General features: G+C 35.3%; 1 protein-coding gene across 1 annotated transcript in view; it reads right to left on the bottom strand.

Moving 5' to 3' along the window:
• Positions 1 to 457: 457 nt before the first annotated feature.
• Positions 458 to 19,901, bottom strand: part of FAM184A (family with sequence similarity 184 member A) — a 119,056-nt gene continuing 99,612 nt past the window's right edge. Inside the window, 7 exon segments of the mRNA XM_036872002.1 lie at positions 458 to 802; positions 2,395 to 2,597; positions 5,073 to 5,177; positions 7,155 to 7,272; positions 13,882 to 14,028; positions 14,472 to 14,656; positions 16,441 to 16,568. Of these exon segments, the coding sequence (XP_036727897.1) occupies positions 721 to 802; positions 2,395 to 2,597; positions 5,073 to 5,177; positions 7,155 to 7,272; positions 13,882 to 14,028; positions 14,472 to 14,656; positions 16,441 to 16,568 (968 nt within the window). The 3' untranslated portion in view covers positions 458 to 720.

Raw genomic sequence — 19,901 nt, 5'->3', positions numbered from 1 at the left:
CTGAAAACTTAAAGAAAAGGTCTCATTAACGTGGGATGATAGTGGTTAGTTGGGTCCATGTTCATGTGTCAGTACCAAATTGCCTATTTAGAAAACTAACAAGCTGGCTTCGTAACACTGAGCATAGATGCTGTACTAGAAATCCTAGGTCCTCAACTATCAGAATAATTTTAAAAAACAATATAAATAAGTTGGCAGTATTTTATGTACTTGAAAGTCCATAATTTCCACATGTGTTTTCATTCTAGCCTTGTAAACTTAGAGAACACAGTTACAGTTATACACGGAAATGAAACAAATTAACAGGTTATACTTCCCTATCCTGATTTTGTTATTGAAGTAATTTGACATTTTATGATTATTATGTAGTAAAACTTTTTCTGGCAAGTCTTACCTGGAATTAAAAAGTATTTAAAAGTTAAAACAAACTTACTAGAAAAAAAGAAACACTGTTTGTTCTAACAAAATTTATTATGCAGTAATTACAAAGAAAGATTAAAGCCTCTCCCATCTCAAATAAAATAACTGTTATAATTACACACATAATATAGTACCTTATAGAGTGATTCCAATAAATATCACAGGAAATAGAGGGCATTTTCAATTGGAGAGACAAATACTTTCACAGTGTTTGACACAGGAAACCCTGTTCACATAACGATCTGCATAAGGTCATGCTTTTAGTAACAGTCCACCTAGAACTGTGCCAAAACAATTCTTTCAGAATGTGAAGTACCGGGCAAACCACTCCTGGCGCTGGGGATCTGGAGAAGCCACCGGGGAAGCTTCACTCTGAGGAGGACTGAATTCATAAAAAGAGAGACATGTAACCCAGCATTAAGCTGTTTTGCAAAATGAAGGGAAAAGCACATAAAACATCAGTGCAGATGACCACAACTGGTTCCCTACGTTAGGAGATGCATTTTAAAGACCTGCTACTTCCTCTACACTGGACTGTGTTCTCCACTCCATGAGAGTGCAGCAGCAGCTCAGATGAAGTCCGTGAAGGAGGAGCCACATTACAACAATTACAAGAAACAAAAAAATCAAACAGTTGAGAAAAGTCAGGTGACCTTCTTGGAGTAAAAAAGTTCAGGAGGAACTGTAGGAAATAAGAGAGAACCAGATAACATTCTTCTTCTTCAGCACCTTTTCTCTTTTAGTTAGTTAGTTAAAAAAAAATTTTAGAATCTGACACAAGCATTTCTTACAGATGTGTCCTTAACTATAACTAAAGTAAGTAACTAAACCATGGTATAATATTTTTTATATATGTATGTTTATATTAAACTTTCATAATTCCATAAGCAGATACTCTAGGGGAAAGGAGTACATTAAAACGCCAATTTCCCCTCCATCTTCAAAGTTATATAATTTATACTTATCTTAACTCTAACTAAAGATTCTTTGGGCTAGTTAAGAAAATAAAAGAATCCCTACCGTCTTTGGGGGAAATTACAAGGCACGCAACAATGTGTAATGGAAACTCCAGTAGTCATGTTCCTTGAGCCCATGCACATGCATCTTACTGATACCTGAACATACCCATGCACAAGGGAAAATAAGCAACACAAAATATTTAGCAGGAGACACATTCAAAGGTGTATTTGACTATTTTTCATTCTTGCTATTTTTTTCTATTTAAAATAATGTCATTAACTAGTCATTAATCACTGAGCCTAGAAAAAAAAAGTAGTCTACCTGTATGATTATTACTAGTGACACTGAGACTTAGTAAGAATAAGTCAAAAATAAATTTTAAAATAGCACAAGATCAGTATAGTAAGGTAAGCACAAAATGACAGCACTTTCTGACTAATTATTTAATGGATAAACAATTGGATTTCATTCAAATTTTACTTGTTAATACATCTACTCAAGGACTCTGAGATAAAATTGGAATATTAATTATAAAATTTTTTTTCTAAATTTCCCACTTTTATCATTAAGTTCCCAGAGCTTATATATTTTTTATTTTGGCAATAAGCGCCTATATATTTATAAATAAGCAAGGGAAAAATAAACAGATAAGAAACAAAAGCCACTTAATAAATAAAAAATATCTTAAATTTCTGTAATAAGGGGGATGGATTATTAATGAAAAACTGGTGATAATTCTAAAAATGAAGCACCGGTCCATAAATATTAAAATTCTAAGCATATGAATTACATTAGTACCTCTTTAAGCATTTGGAAAATTGACAAGAAAATAGAAAAAAATCTTTTTAACAGAGTTAAGAAGGAGTTCGCTAGAGAGGTGGTGAATATATTTTGAAACTATTTCACAGTAAAATTTCTTTTCCTAGGCTGTTCTTAAAGGAGTAGATTTCTGCAATGTAAGAAAGTAAACTTCTCAAGTTAAAAGAAAGAAATCACTGGTGAGACGGGGCTCACCTCAAAAATGTCTTGGGCTCTTTGGGTGGCACTGGCTGTGGAAGTGGTTTGCTGCTGTTGAACTCAGTCTCGTGGACTGGAGAATTAGGAATGGGATCCAGGCGGTTAGGATGTCCATTGCCCACTCCACCAGATTCCAGAGCACTTAGATTGGGAACACTCACAAACCTGTTTGTTGGTGATTTATTGTTCTTCTTCTTTTGCTGCATTAAAAATAATACATGTGAGGACAGTCCCTGCATAAGGACGAATGAGAAAATAGGAACAATAGAAGATACAAATTTGGCATGGGAAAATTTTGGAAGCTGGATGTTAAGATGAACCAGTGTTACCCAAAGTGTGGTCTGGGGATCCTAGGAGGTGCTCTTTACATGGAATCCTCACAGACAGACATGCTGCTAGGACAGAAAGAATGAGGAAGAAATGTTTAGGAATGGTTCATGGGGAGGAGAAGAGGGGGTGGAAAGAAGGCCAAGGGATAAAGAATACTGGGAGGAAAAGGGAAAGGGGGAAACAGCAGACCTCGTGGATACCATGAGGTTAAATGGGTTTAGGCTAAAATTAGGAAGAAGGTGAAAAAGTTAACATAATTTAAAAGAGAGGTCTGTGAACTTTAGCCATCTGTCAAAGGGAGGCAGTCCTTGCCTGGAAAATAAAAGGAATGAGAAAATGCTTGGCAATGTAGTTTGAATCAAATCTCACATTTCTACCTAAGACTTAGAGCTGACCTAGAGAAATAATTTGGTTTTAAATTCACTGCACCATCTCTCTGAAGAGGGAAGATGAAATCTGTATACTTAAGTCTCCATTACCAATTAATTGGTAGTATTACCATTAGCTCACAATCTTTGAAAAAAATTTAAAGGTTATAAAACAAAAGCGATCAATCTTTTTTTTACCTTTTAATTGGTCTTTAAAATTGGTGGATGAAAAGAGCAATACAATTTCAGATTATTAAAATCTATCAGCTTTCAAATCATTAACTTTAGTCTCTATTCATCTGTAGATTCAATGAACATCATCTTGCTTTGTGTAATAAAAATTAACATAAGTGTGTGCTAATTTATGAAATAATTTTTTGCAAAATGATTCGAGTTTGAAAAAAATGCAATTAATAGACAAGATGGTCCTTTTCCTTTACTTATAATGATCTCAACTATCTAGACATTGTCCTTTGTCATTTTCTGTGAATCACAAAGTCTCTGAAAAGAAGCCTATTTTAGCATAACTGCAAAAAGAAAGGAAGAATAATATCTTCTTCAGAATTATTTGTGAAAATTGAGTCCCTATTAGGAGTCAAAATTTACAAAGATGTATCTTTAGCATTTTCTTGTTCTAGTCATGAGAGGGCATAATTAAACCTACTTAAGGTTTCTATTTTAAGAAATCAGAAGTATCATTGGTAAAGTTCTACAGTAATGGTTTTGTGGCTAAAAATGTAATTCCAATAAAATAGGTAAAAAGGAAATATTTCTAATCTTAAGTAAAAGCTTATTTCACCCTAAATAATGAATTTAAAAACTGAAACTAACTATATTCATTCATTCACCAATTATTTTTTTGAGAGGCCTTTATGTGCCAGACACTGTTTTGGACTCCGGAGATACAGCTATAGGTTTCCTGACGTTAGTCATTCCATTTTGCAAATCATTCAAGTCATTCTGTTTTAATAAACATTTAAGTTTAAAGTTTGGAGCACTTTAAGTTGTGAAGAAAGGATAGAGTCCATCTTCTTAATAGAGAAGTTTTATGAGCTTTGAAAGCAGAAATTTTTCTGGCTAAGGGCCTAAGAGAAATTAGATATGATGTGCAAATTAATTAAATCTGAATCCAAAACATAGCTTTAGCACGGGCATTTTTATTTCTACTACTGATTTCTGCTAAAAGATATGTAATCCCTATAAAGCCCATATACATAATTATTTATTCTTTATTACTTGCTTTATTCACTAGAATAATTTGTAGTAGCTTATAGAAAACATGATGAAATTTTGCAACTGAACAAATATTTACTGAGTACCCACTATACCTATAGCACTATGATGGGAGTCATAGGAAGCTCGGGTACAAAGATGTATGACTTAGCCATGTCCATTTCATTTATCTGCAAGGCTCTTCTATCTGTCCTAAGACAGCAACAAAATGTAAGAATAGGTCATGTTCAATTTTAATTGTCAAGAAAGGTGATTAAGACTGTGAGAAGTAAGGCCCTTCTCTGAAGATTAGTGGGCAACAAAATACATGTCCAACCCAAGGCCCATTAAGATGGCAGGCCTTAAGTCAGGGAGAGCTGTTGGGTATACAGGGCTTGGAGTACTTTTCAAGACCCCATAGAGAACAGTGAACAGTAAGGAAATGACACGAAGTTATCCTGAGGAGACTCAGAAGTGAGTTTTCTTTTTTTTAAGAGATATAAAAAAACAAAATGGTATAACCAAGGTTTTATAATATTAATAAAATACTGTTTTAAGGAATATGAGTTCTCAACAAATAAATGAATATTATTAGCATGTCATTTGAAAATGAGTACATAAAGAATTCATAGATTTTAGTCCTAGATTATTAAATTTAAGAAAACATTTTTTGGAAGCTTTATTTTCTGCTGCTCTAAATATTTTATAAAAATTTTAATCAAGTTTTAAACCATATTCCTATTTTACAATGTTTACAGCACATACCTTAGTCAGTGGATTAATAACACCAACAGTAGGACTTGAGTTAAACACTTTGTTGAAGTTAGTTTCTCGATTGACTAATTCCAGCTGATAAAATTTATTATCCTCCTATGCAAAAGAATTACAAACATTTCTTAAACATTTTCTATTGAATATTTAAAAACTTAATTGTATAAATGCCATTTCATTCAAAATTTAATATAAAACCTGAATGAAAATTTATATAACTTATTCAAAGATTTCTAGACCTGACTGTCAGGTCTAGAAATCTTAGAAATCTTAAAGTCTGCTGGTGGGTGAGTTTTCTTCAACACATTTCAAACCCTGTGCTCCAGGATTCTTCTCTACCCTTTCATACCTTTTCCCTCCAAGGCTGGAGCTAAATGTTTTATTTGGCCCATCTCTTTTCCAGAGGGCTGACTGTGCATTTTGAGCAGGCTTAACCTGCATTCATGGAGCTGCTCTGTGCATGGCTGAGTGGTTTCCAGACGTGAAGATGGCACTATGGTATATCATTATTCTTGAGTACTGGAAAAGTATTTGATCTTGCCTAATCTCCTCTCTGAGACATCAATGTATTACAGCAGTGGTAACCACAGAACAGAGAAAAAGTGAATGGCCCATGCAGAGATAAACCCTTTGCCTTTGGCTTCACCAACAGGTGCTAATTGAACAACCAGACTGTAGGAAGTAAACACATAAGTGAATGGATCACTGTGTGTGTAAAAGGCAGGGTTGTGTGCTCTAGGAGAACTAGATTCTCAACCCCCTCCTAGTTACCACTGACCATTTGCATCATTAATCTCAGCCCACGTGCCTCACAGTCCACAGAATCGGGGTGTAGTGAAAAGAGTGTAGACCATTCCCTGGCTAGAACTGGAAAATCAACAGCTATTTCTACCATAGATGAAACATAGTAATACATTTGCTAATTTCATATGTAGAATATAAGATAATTTTTCATGAATCTACTGCTATCAGATAGAGACAGAGCAAGCTATGATGCCTGTGCTCATGTTCACAAAGCTTGGAAAACTGGGTGGTTATTGGGATGAAGTAGCACATATTCTGTCTTTCCAATGCCTGCTCCTGGGCTCCATCTATGAACCCCAATCAACTACCTGTTGCTTTTTGGCAGGAACTTCTAGTCCCATATAACAGGATGGCTTTCCTAAATGCTAAGAGAAATACGTTAAGGAAAAAGGACTTCAGAAATAAATGCTCTTAGGCTCTCTTTGCATGCTAATGTCCAAAGTTTTTATGAAGAGATCAATGAGTAAACAGAATGATTAGCATTCTATTTCTAGTTTTACTCTGATTTTTATTTGTTAGTGGCAGTAAAAAGCAATATTTTAATTATTGATCAGGTCGTATAATTTTAGAAGACTCTGAAATGTTTTATGCATTTTAAAACATTTGTGTTTTTTTTTTATTCTTGAGGAATAATGACTTTAATGAAGGCAGTGTATTTATTGTTAAGTCTGTATTTTCTTCCCTGATGGACGTCTCAGAGCCACTAACATCTCAGTGTGCACTGAGACTCTCAAGACAGAGCCTGTAGCTTTTCTTAGGCTAGAACCCTAAGAAAATAGAATCCTTTTTCCATGAAGTATGTCTTTGGATCAGGTTTTAGTGGGACACACTTTAGGAAGTTAACAAGACTAACTGGAAGTGTGCAATGCAGGCTTGTGCATGTATGTGTTGACTGTTCTTTCCCATCCAATTCTAATTCTACATGTACAGCACACACACACACACTTCAATAGTATATTAACTGTACACTGGCAATAACATATTATTAAACATTCAATATGTATTAAAAAGTATTTCTTTTTAAAAATTACTGAAAAAAGACACAATCTTCTTACCATAATACCAAATTTAAAATTTTAAATTACTTTGTATTTCTTATCCTCATTCATAAACATTTTAATAAACATTCAATCACAATACATATATTTTGTACTTTCAACTTTTGTTTAGCATTACTTAAAAATATTTTCTCATGTTTTCCCAATCAGCAGTTTACAGATGACTAACATGGTTACACCACAACCCCCTACCCCCCAAACCAAAACAACTTACCATTAGTTTCGTTATGACCTGATCTCTTTCTGTAAGCATGGCTTTTAATTCTGCAATCATCTGTAAATCTTCTGGTTTTGATTCTCTCATTAGATATTTTTCTTCCATCTCTTCTAGTCTAAAAACAAGAAAACCTTTCATTGATATGATGCAGGCATTCTTTTGCAATGCCTCTATTTTTCAAATTGGTTCAGTTGAACACACAAAAATTTAAAATCAAACTTTTTCCGTTAAAACTTGTAAGTGTAATGACATGATTGCCTCAAGAAGGTAGTGTTATGAAAGGCTCTCCAAGTGTAGATGAGGTTATTAAAGGCTTTGCAGATTACTTTTGGAAGAATTCACTCATTTTTAAGTCATTTAAGTGTATATGGGAATGAGGTGAGGTATGCTCTGTAGAAGAAATAATATACTGAATAATACTAACCTAGCAATGCAGGCTTGATGCTGGAAATGTAGGCTTACTATTAGGAGAACTTACCACACATACGATATTGTGTGATGACATAAAGTTTGTTAACATATATAAAAAGGACAGAAGATACAGAGGAAAGGGGTACAAAGGACACACACATATGACATCATTCTTTCCCGGTTTATGGGAAATGCAGTTTACAAATTCTGCATATCAGTTAATATACTGAATATATAAACTGGAAAAAAAAAAAACCGGTTCCTTGGATAAAAGAAGAATTATATTTCCTTCTAGGCCTGTTCTGCCCTGAATGAAATGAGAAGGTAATAGAACTAAATGCCACTGAAGACTCTAGAATAGAGGCCATTTTTTATGAGCAGAGGTGCCATGGACCCTGCAGAGTCTAAGAATATAGCACAGGGCAGAATGAAGAGGATGCAAATGGAAACTGCTAGTGTAGTTTGAAAAAAAGCACTCTCAATTTTAGAAAATTCAAATAATTAGAACAGTTTTAAAACTTGTTTTCAAAATATGAAGAATAAACTAAGCTCAACAAAATTATGGTTAATGAAGATTCACAGAAAACTTTCAGTCAACAAATATTGAGTAACTTCTAGATGATCTATCCTCTGGGTATCAGTGATCCACTCCCACCCTCCAGTTCCAGAGGGGTACCAGAATCTGTGCATTTTAGTACTTTTAGTAAATTCCACTAACTCAGCTCAAGCCAAAGACTTGGAGATAACATTTTTGGCTCCCTCCCCAGCACCATGGCTAAAGTTCTAATCTGGGAAGTAGGGAGGTATGAGGGAGAGGAAGTGTGGGGTTAGGGAGTGACTGTCTCAGGATCAGCTGGGACTTCGTCAGTTCACTGTGAGGCTAGTTTCATTATCTTCACTTTTGTTCTGTGACAATTCACTGAGCTCATATAAAGTAACCTTGCATTTTATCATGATGTGGCATTATATGGGCAAAGGTTTATATTTTATGGGCAACGGTTTTGAGAAGCTTGAGAAACATGGAAAAAGGCATTTGCGTTTCATACCAGAGTAGCCACAAGATGTCACTGGAGTACCTTCTTTCTTTATCAGTAAAAACAAGGTACAAGATTTTTGAACTGTTTCCTGAAGCTGAACAAAAATACTTGGTAGTAAATGGTCACTAAAAAACTCAATTTAGGGCTTCCCTGGTGGCTCAGTGGTTGAGAGTCTGCCTGCCAATGCAGGGGACACGGGTTCGAGCCCTGGTCTGGGAAGATCCCACATGCCGCGGAGCAGCTGGGCCCGTGAGCCACAATTACTGAGCCTGCGCGTCTGGAGCCTATGCTCCGCAACAAGAGAGGCCGCGATAGTGAGAGGCCTGTGCACCGTGATGAAGAGTGGCCCCCGCTTGCCGCAACTAGAGAAAGCCCTTGCACAGAAACGAAGACCCAACACAGCCAAAAATAAATAAATAAATAAATTTTAAAAAACCCTCAATTTAAAGCCTTATTTAAAACTATTACGTCTTAGAATAATTTTGAATGTTGCTTTTAAGTATGGAAAATTCAGAAAGCATCTTCTTGGGGTGTAAATAAATACATGTACTTCATTTGTAAAGTTAAAAAAAAAAAACCAATAACTATTATGTCTTTTTGTTCCAGTACAATGAGAAGTTAAGGTAAAGTGAGTCTAAAATAGTCAGTTACTATCCCTGAACCAACTTTTTGCATAATAAAGGTCTCTGAACTTAAATTCCAGTGTGTGTTTTTGCTTAGTTTCAACATTCTTTACCTACAAAATTATTATCAGTTAAATCTTCTCCACAAACTATCTTTACAGCACCAAAATTTTTTTTAAAAGATACCTGGATAGTAAAGGGAAATAAATAATTGATTAAACTGAAGAAACATCCATATAGACACAAATGGGAAAGCATTAAAGGAGAGAACAAGTAATATGATGTAGATTTAACCTGCAAACATATTTCAAGAATTATGAGTCTTTCAAAATCCTGATGGGGGAAGCACGCTTCGTCCTCTTCTGATGCCCATTCACGCCAACACCGGGCAGTCAACGTTTTCCCTTTCAGTTGCCCCACGCAACTCTCTAAGCCAGCTGCTTCCCAAAGACTAGGTGTGAACGACTAGTGATACAGGAGACAGTTTAGTTTGTTCTCCTTTAATCTTTCTGACCACGAGGAGAAAAGTCTGTTTGGTTCTGTGTATCTTGACTGGTCTTCATAGCATATATGCTTATTACGCTGTTTCACAGCACTCAGGCAGGCCTCAAGCATCAATGCTACCCAGGATCTAATAACACTGTTGTATTTTCACAGAAGTCACATTTATATAGCTATGGCTTAACTTCTATTTGGAATAATGGATGAAATTTTTCAGTAGCTATAATGGTTTTACTGCAGAGTTAAAAATTTAACAGGAAAAGTTGATTAAGTTAAAACAAGTCAATTAAAAATATTAAGAAAATAATATCATAGGTAGCCAGAAATGACCAAATTCCCAAAGGCTGTATAGGAAGGATTAAAGCCTGGGAAACACTGCCTTGAGGGAACCACACAAGTACATACAGACTTTTACTCAAAATACAGATTCCCATTAGAAGTTAATACAAAGAGAGAACAGACAGAAGTAGAACATATAAAATTACTAATTAGGGTCACTGCTGGATTCTCCCCAGGCACGCACGCCCTGATTTTTTTTTTTTTTTTTTTGGCTCTGAGAATATATAGGTCAGTGTCTATGGCTCATGGATAACATAAACCAAAAATATGAATGCATAAAAAGCTGTATAAAAAAGTTTCCCAGTTGATACTCCTTCCACACTTTTAAAATAAATAATTGACAAAAAAAATCAGTAAGTTGAGATTTTACAGCCAAACAACAGTATTATTAGTCACTAATGACTAATTTCTAAAGTATGACTAGATTCTAAAATAGTCATATCTGTTTTAGAATTTTAATTGTATAAGATGAAAGAACTCTATTATACTGTCTCCTACAGCCTTAAGGAAAGGAAATATAGTAATTCAAGCAGCTTAACGTCAAACTTCTCTTTCCCATAAATTACAGGCACAGGTTCAGACTTGTGACAATAGAATGACTTCATCCTTACCTCACAAGATTATGAAAATAAGCTGTATGGCAACTTAAAAATCAAATAACAACAACAAAAAACTATTAGGGTATTGTAGATAAAAAAAAAACTCAAACAACTTTTAAGGAATAAGTAATTCTGGTGTGGTGGAGAGCTTCTTTTTAATTAGGTATTACTGACCTACTTAAAGTCCAAGTACAGAAACTCAAATGTTTCCCCCAAGAAGAAATTACCTTTTGGCTTCAGTACAGTGAGAAGTTAAGGTAAAATAACCCTAAACAATAATAATCTCTGAACCAAACTACCTTTTTTGCATAATAAAGATCTGCCATGACTCCAAGTTCTGTGTATATTTACATTTAGCTTAAACAAAGTTCTTTAAATTCTCATTTGTTTCTAAAACAAAAACCATGACATATTTCTTAGATACAATGTTTTTACTAAGATACTATACCACTCAAGAAAATAAAACAATTTCTATAGCATATCTGAAAACCTAAGTAGACTTTAATACCCAGCACTAGAGAAGAGGATTTCTAGTAATAATTCCGTAAGAGACACAGAACTCTTACCACCATTTCAACGATGTTTAAAGGGTACAGTCCCTCCTTTAAACTTTTGTCCCCATTTCATTTCCCTGGAGTCCAACAAGGTTTGGGGCAGGGACAGAAGCAAGAAATGTCCAGCTGCTCCAGAGGCCCCTCAGCTCCAGGCTTCAAGTGGCAGCCTGACCCATCCTCCACCATACCCACTGCCAAGAATCCACAGGGCTTTGCTGATTTTGAAGTTTTAAAGTCAGCATGCAGTTGATTAGGAACTTCAGTAGGGTACCCTTAGTTCTCTGAAACAGGCTGAGAATAGTTCAAAAGTTGTTCTCCCCAGTTCCTTAAACTGGAATGGACCCTCCCTGCTTTCCATCTGTTTAAATCCAAACCATTCAGCAGATCCCAGCAGGCTGCATTTGAGGATATGGGCCAGAAATATCCAACTGTCTACAACTGTGCTTTTCAATATGGAGGCCACTAGCCCATATGTGGCCATTTACATTTAAATTAATTAAAATTAAAGGAAGTTAAAAATTCAGTTCCTTGGTTGCACCAGCCATTGTTCAAGTGCTCAACAGCCTTTGTGGCTAGCAGCTACTATACCGGACAGAGCAGACACAGCACATTTTTGTTATTACAGAAAAATCTACTAGACATTGCCAGCCTACATACAGTTGTATATGTGTTTGTTTTTAACTAAATGAGTAGATACCTAAAACTAGAGGTTAATTACATAACGACAGCAGGTGAAAAAAGAAATATGATTGGTTAGCACAGACCTAGTTGAAGTAGAAAACAAATGGTAGATCTAGAAAAGCAGAAAAAATATTTGACTTACGAGTAACACTAATTCTTTGATTAAAAATGAATATTAAAATACTAAATTATTTTCTATCTACTGAAAGTTCATAATGCACAAAACCATAAAAAGCGGAATAAAGTAAAAACAAAGATATAACCCTTACTACTTTGTAACGTAACATTCCTAAGGAGACTGGACACATGGACAGACAGAGGTTATCCTTTCTGTGAGCATGTTTTCTCAGAGTATGAAGAGAGGGAATACCAGGATTTTAGCCTCTGCCTGATAAACAACACTGTGGTCACTGGGGTTCATTGTAACTCATCTCTGCAAAATGCCTGAGATTATGAGCTTTTCGACACGGCAGGTGTGCAAGCTCTTATTGCAGCCCAAAAGATTTAAAAATTACCCCCAATAACTGCAAACACCCAGAATCACTGTGACTGGGGAAATGACCTCATGAGTCTCTTTACCATTTCAAGGGTAACTTTATGAAGTGGTAAATGTTATAGGGAATCCTCAAAGATTTTATTTGTGAAATATTCATTGAGTGCCTACTGATGTGAAAATTTTGTATGTGTCCATTAGAAAGAGCACCTCACCTCAGAGGCCTCTGAAGTAAATGCCAATGACTGGGGGTCTGTTTTCTGTTTCAGCTGAAGTGAATGTGGGCATATGTGGTACAAATTTAACAAGACTTACTGGAGGCTTAGCTGGTTAAATGGATGAAATGCAAGATGATTTTTAGATTGGAGGAAGGTAATAGGTAGGAATGACATAGAAGGTTATTCTAGACTGTAGAGGATAACACAGGAGACTCTTAGAAGGAAACTGTGACGGTCAGTGTGGCTGACACAAAGGTAGCAGACAGGGAATACGGGTGGCTGTGGGATGAGGCAGGAGATGGCACGCTGGAGCTAAGAGTTTAAGTTTGACTTTGACACTGAGGGTAATGGGATTAAGTCACTATTTTGACTTTATTGACGTATATGGAGATATTTATATTTTTTATGAAGGCTTTTTAATTGATTGGAAGAGGAGAGACTGAAAGTGAATAAACCATTGCAGCAGCTTAGAGTAAATTATTTCTGAGATAACTTAAACTGGACCACAGTTTAGGCCACAGAGATGGAGTGAATGCCAGGTGCATTAGCTATAGAAGTTTATAAGTAAGTGTGTAGGAAAGAGAGAGGCTATTAAATATTTTTTAAAACATAAAGCAATAATTAGAACTTTAGGTTTTAATGATGCTGGAGCTACTATCTATGAGCAGTAACTTTGTGATGTTTTACATTTATTGATTTTTAAAATCATAAAACAATCAAATGCTTGTTGTAGGAATTCAAACAATGTGTAAGTAGAGTATATAAAATAAAAAGGAAGTTTCTGCTCTTCTCCATCATCTCCAATACCTCCTAATCCAGTCCATAGACGGAATCACTACCATTAAAATTTGTATTTGTTTCTTTAAGATCTTTTGATATTTTTGTAAAATATGTGTTATCAGTGTATATATAGGATCATAATAACCCCATTGGTCACAATATGCTCTTTTTACTTAACATTATATAATGGGTATCTTTTGAGTTTTCACCATGGCATGATAGTTCATGATCCTGAGGGACAGTCTTTGGACAAATATTGTCCTAGTAGAACCATAGCAGTAGCAGCTGATAAAACATAATTGTTCAACTGCCTTCTTGTAATTAAAGAATATATCATATTGCAGTTACCGTCTGTAAATACAGCACTTAAGTTTTCTTTTTAAAGTATCATTTAATTAGATTCAAAAGACTAGCTAATCTCAGGTTAGACACAGTGCTCCTCAGTTTATTCTCCACACATGAATTTTCTTTAATATAATGTGACTTACGACACTTGTAAAGCTGCATTTATTTCCTTGAGTAGCTCGTTAGTCTTATTAAAATCTGCCCGCATGATATTTTTCTCTCTGAGGTGGTCTGCTGTCATGACATCCAGCTCTTTTTCAAGTCTCTTGTTTAAATCTTGTTCATGCAACCTGTTTAATTTATTTTTAGTTAGGAAAACGTTATTCTGAAGTCGAGCTTTCAAAACTTTCTATACTCTAACAGATTTGAAATGGTTTTAGGTATAATATACAGAAAATTAGTGGAAACAGCCTGAAGTAAAGTACTTACTTTGCTCTAATCTTCTAGCTTGTTAAAGTTGTCTCCTTTAATGCTTTTTAAAATAACATTTTTAAAAGATTTTAGTTAATTACATACAATTTCCAAAGTTAGTGAATGTATATACATCTTTCAAAATATAAACATTTCTTCTACATTCAAATTATAACATAGTCAACAAATAAAGTAAAAAGTGGTCTTCAATATCTTACTAGAAGGCTATCTAGTCGTAAAACTAGGCATGTATTGCTAAATACCATTGCAATAGTCTTTCAGGTAACACTGCAAATTCCTTCTGTGGTGACTGATGGCATACCTCATCTGTTGGTTGGATTCACTTCTTATTCTGAGAATTTCTTTTCCCTTAAATTCCAATTCTTTGGTTAGGGCATTTATATTTTCATGAAGGTGCTGTACTTCCTTATCCAAGTCTGAGATGTGATGCTCTCTGTGCCTTACTTCATCTTGTAGATCTGTTATTCTACACATGTGCTCCTTACTCTGAAAAATACAAATAGTTCTTAAAAGTTTTCTGCATATTTACTTTCTGTGTTTAAGGGAAAGAAAATGATATACTGGAATGTCAAATGTAAATCTGACATTGCTTCAAAAGCAAACTGCTGAAATAAGGAAACCTCGAGGCCTCCTCTATTTTCATATATCAATATCTAAGAAGTGTTTATATGGATGCAGCTTAAATAGCTTCAGGGCCACAGGGGACCCAAAAGACCATGTAAGCACATCTCCCTCATTTTACTGATGAAGAAACCAATACCCAAGAGATAATTTGTCCAAGGATGATCTATAATCAATGGCAGAGCTGATATTAGAATACAGGGCTCTTAAGTACTCAATAAGTTACATGGTCTTGCAGTAAAATGCTGGTGCCATCCAGAGAATATACAAATCAATTTTCACTGCAAAGTAAAGGAGCTGTTACAGTGGAGGATTACTGGACTGAATGTCAATATTATGACATAGTATGAGTGTGTTTCATGTTTGGTAATTGCAATCATTGTTGCTTTTGTTGTGGTCATCCATGTACAATGCTTGGTGTCAGTCTATTTATCTCTTGTAAAAATAAAATACAGTGTGTGTGTATGAAGAAAAAAAAAAAAAAAAAAAAAAAAGAAATAGTCATAGAAGACTCCTCAGACCAGGGAGTGATGACATAGCTTTCATGAAGCTAATGGGGAAAAAGAGTTTCTTCATTCAATAAATATGTACTAAGTACGTGTTATATACCACGAAAAAAAAAAAAAATGCTGGTGCCATCGTCCTTTAATTTAAAAAGGACCTGCATCTATGGAGGCCATCCCAATATATACACATCCCATTGCTTAGAAGACTTTGTCTGCTTCATGCTGGTCTAGCAGTTATCCTGTCTGACAGATAAGCTCCCTTCCATTTTCCTACAAGTCACTGTTTTCTGCAAATTCTGCAGGCCTAGACAGTGTCAATTTCAGCAGTGTCAATTTCAGCAGCAGCCTAGTTGGAGAGAATATAAGTTCCCTCCGTGGTTATAAGGTGACTCATTTAAAACTTTCTAGTAATGAAGAAAAATTTGAGCTGATCATTTAACATATTTGAAGACTAACAAAGTGAAAGTCATAAGTAATAAACTAATAAAGAGAGAATAGCCTTCATTGTACTATGACTAGAAATCCATTCATCCAGACATACACTCAGGATCACAAACTATCTAAAGAAAGTACACTTGGCTAATGAGCAAAATTTAAAAAGTGTGAATAGTAGCTGTGCTAGTGATATGGAAATATAAATTATCTTTTTTCTTCCTGAGAACCTGCTACTTCGATAGCTGTGCTATCTGATATGGCTGTTTAAATTAACTGAAATTAATTAAATAAATTAATAAAAATTAATTAAAAATTCAGGTCCTTGGTCACACTAGACATATTTGGCTCGTGACTATCACAGTGGATAGCACAGATATAGAAGAGGTCCCTCATCATGGAAAGTTCTACTGGACAGACACTGCTGTTTTATAGTATTCTGTTTTCACTCTTTGTATTATTTATATTACATTGTTCACTCAAGATGCAAATAAAATTCAAAATATTCAATTAAAAGGTCATAAAATAAACTGACCATTACACTAAAGTCGAATTACCTAATTCCCTTTAAAAATAAAACTCTTTAATATAGATAGTAAATAATTACTAGTGAAAATACTAGTTATTACAAAATAATTTTCAGAAAATTGTGAACATTCAAATCTATTCACATTTATTTAAGAAGCCATCACAGAACAGAATGTTCTTTACCTGTCTTCTGCTGATATCTATGCTTCTCTCTAATTCCATTTTAGCGGCTGACAATTCTTGTTGATGATTATGCCGTAACAAATCAATTTCAGCTGCATGTTGATGGTTTAGTTCTGAGCGTAAAGAAGCTTGAATCCAAGGAAAAAAAGATTTAGTGTATTTTTAAAATATTAGTATTTTAGATAAAAATCATAAAAGTTAGAGTATTATTTTTTAAAATTAGGACACATATTCCCATTAAAATATCATAGGATTGTCTATGCCTCTTAAAATACTACATACTATCATAAAATATAAATTTAGAGGTCATCTGGCTTTGAAGAGGATAAGAAAATTTTCAGCTGCTCAGATGGATCAAGGTGTTTTCAGTTTGCAAGTAAGGTGCTAAAGGACAGGAAATTTTTAACTCTTCTCACTCACTAGTAGAATAACACATTTTAGAGTTGAATGGTACTATAACATATATTTAGGAGGCAACTTCCCACCCACGTAAGACTTCTTCCACGCTATCCCTCAAAGATGTTAAGCACTGTCTGCTGAGTGTTCTTAGTGATTTGGAAGTCATTATTTTTATCTGAATTTGAGATTATTTCATACAATCCACACCTACTGAATGCCAGGTACTATATTATGGGAGAATAAAATATGACCCTGTTCTTATAACTGCACAGGCTAGAGGGAAGGGCATCAAGGAATTAGGTGGGATATCAGAGATGAACATTATAATGAAATACAGTGTTTCAGTTATAATAAAAGCAGGGTGGTGTAAGAACCCAGATTTCCTAGGAGAGGGAAACTGGGGATGCTATCAACAAAGGAATTGTCACGGTAACACAGTCTAAAAGCCTGAGCTGGGGTCCTCCAAGTGGAGGAAGATAAAAGCATTCAGGAAGAAGGAGTAACATACGCAAAAGCAGAAAGAACCCGCTCTGTCAGACAAGCTATAAGAAGTCTGGTATGGCAGGCGCCCACAGAGCAAGTGGTCATATTGCAAAGAAAATGGAGCCCAGCCTGAGAAAGTTTCAGTACAAAATGATTTTCACTCCATGTTTAGATTCATGGTCCTCAAACTAAGATGTGTGTGGCAGTGTGCCTGAGGGACTTTTAGAGTACACGTGATCATCTTCCAAAACATGAATTTTACATGAAGATTTTTGGAAAAGCCACTGTTTTTAATGTTAACGCTGAATATATGAGTAAAATACAAGTTACAAATTTCAAAGCTAAAACATGAGACTTCAAAGAAATGCTGTGCTTGTAGCAAGTCAATTTAGGCTCCTCCCGAGACCCTCATGTAGGGCATAAGTTCAGTTTACCCTGGTGTTAAGGGCTGCTTCAGTGGAAAAATTGACAGGACCTGGGGAAGGGTACGAGGAATCACTGAAGGATTTAAAGTGGGGAAGTCACATGGTGAGATTTGAGTCTTGCAAAAATTAACCCAACTGGAGTTTGGAGAATGGACTGTGGGAAGGAAGATCAGCAAGAAGGTTGCAGTACTAATCCAGGTGAGAAATGATACGACCGTGAATTAAGGGTGGCGAAAGGATGAAAGAAGAGGAAACAGATACAGAGAATATTTAAGAGGAGGAAATAACATGATGTGCAAGCGAAAGAAAAAAGGTTGAATGCATCTCCCAGATTCATGGTTTTGGCAACTCAGTAAACAGTGATACCATAAATTCAAGTGGGAGGTATGGGAATGGAAATATATTTTAGACCTGAGGGAGATGGTGAGCTAATATTTTAAAACAGAGTGTGAGTTAGAATATCTAACAGTCTAATAAGCAGTAAAAAATATAAATCTAATTCACAAGGAAAGCAGATTGGTCTAGAAATACGTATTTGGAGTCACAAGCACAACAGATGGCCGTTGAAGCCATAGATGTGTGTGTAAAAATAGAAACAATCCAATTGGGAAAGAAGATACACAAATGGCAAATGAGCACATGGAAGAATGTTCAACACCATTAGCCATTAGGGAAATGCAAAGTAAAATTCACAATGAGATATCACTACACTCCTACCAGAATGGCTAAAATAACAAAATAATGACAACATCAAATGCTGGTGAGGATGTGAAGAAACTGGATCATTCATACATTGCTGGTGGGGATGTAAAATGGTATAATCACTCTGGAAAACAGTGGCAGTCTCTTAAAAAACTAAACATACAATTATCATATGACCCAGCAACTCAACTCCTGGCCATTTATCCCAAAGAAATAAAAACTTAAATTTGCACACAACTGAAAACACACAGATGTCCTTCAGTGGGTAAAGGACAACAAATATGGTAGGTCAATACCATGGAGTACTACTTAGCAATAAAAAGGGACAAACCATTGATACATACAGCAACCTGCATGAACCTCCAGAGAATTATGCTGAGTGAAAAAAGCCAATCTCAAAAGGCTACATATCGTACAATTCCGTTTACAACATTCTTAAAATGACAACATTATAGAAATGGAGAAGAGATTAATGGTGGGGGAGGGAGTGAAGTACATGTAGCTATAAATGGGCAGCAGGGATACCATGGTGATGGGAATGTTCTGTGTCTTGACAGTATCAAGGTCAACATCCTGGCTGTGACGTGCACTTTAGTCTTGAAAATGTTACCATTGAAGGCAACTGGGTAAAAGGTTCAGAGGATCTCTCTGTGCTATTTCTTATAATCTCACATGCATCTACAATTATCTCAAAATAAAAAGCTTAAGAAACCACAAAAAGTCTTTTGTCTACAAAGACAAATGTATTTAAATCATGTTTCAGTGGATACAAGTTCCAACACTTCGCCCATTTTTACCTCTCCTCCGGAAGAGGAGAGAGCTATAACAACTTGGCCTAGAACTCCCAGCAATAGTAGAGATGATGAACTGGGTCAGTTGGTTTTCCCTTTGAGGCCCCAAATATTCAGAACACTTTGGTCTTCTTTGTTCTCAATTCTTACTTGGAAAAGAGTGTGCCACTGAGGTGTGACAAAAGACGTCAAAAACGTTAGGAGAATTTGGAAAAAACACAAACAGAAGGAAAATGAGATGACAGGAATAAAAAGTCATTGAATGACACTAAAAAACAAACAAAAAATCCTTTAAATACATATTCAGTTTTTCTTCCAAACTCAATTGATCTCCTATAAAAACTATAGTGATTTGAATACCTCAAAGATAAAAGTCCTATTTAATAAAAAATCTGGAAAATATCCAAACAAAAAGTCAGACCTAGACATGACTTTTCTCATTAAAACAAAATCCTGAAGTGGAAAAAAACCCAATATGATGATCTAGTCTAAAGACATGTGGCTCCATCCTTATCTATTCCTTTCAGTCACTGGATAGTGGGAAGCCTGAATGTTCTGACTCCGTTTAGTCCCTTAATGATAAATGCAAGCACCATTGGGTGTTGCTTACACAGCCAGAGTATGGAGAACGTTGAGGGGACCTCACTTTACTGTTTGTGTT

The sequence above is a fragment of the Balaenoptera musculus genome, chromosome 12 (assembly GCF_009873245.2).
Source record: "Balaenoptera musculus isolate JJ_BM4_2016_0621 chromosome 12, mBalMus1.pri.v3, whole genome shotgun sequence".
NCBI lineage: Eukaryota > Metazoa > Chordata > Mammalia > Artiodactyla > Balaenopteridae > Balaenoptera > Balaenoptera musculus.
The sequence above is the reverse complement of the archived record's forward strand: the minus strand, read 5'-3'. Positions and strand labels throughout refer to the sequence as shown.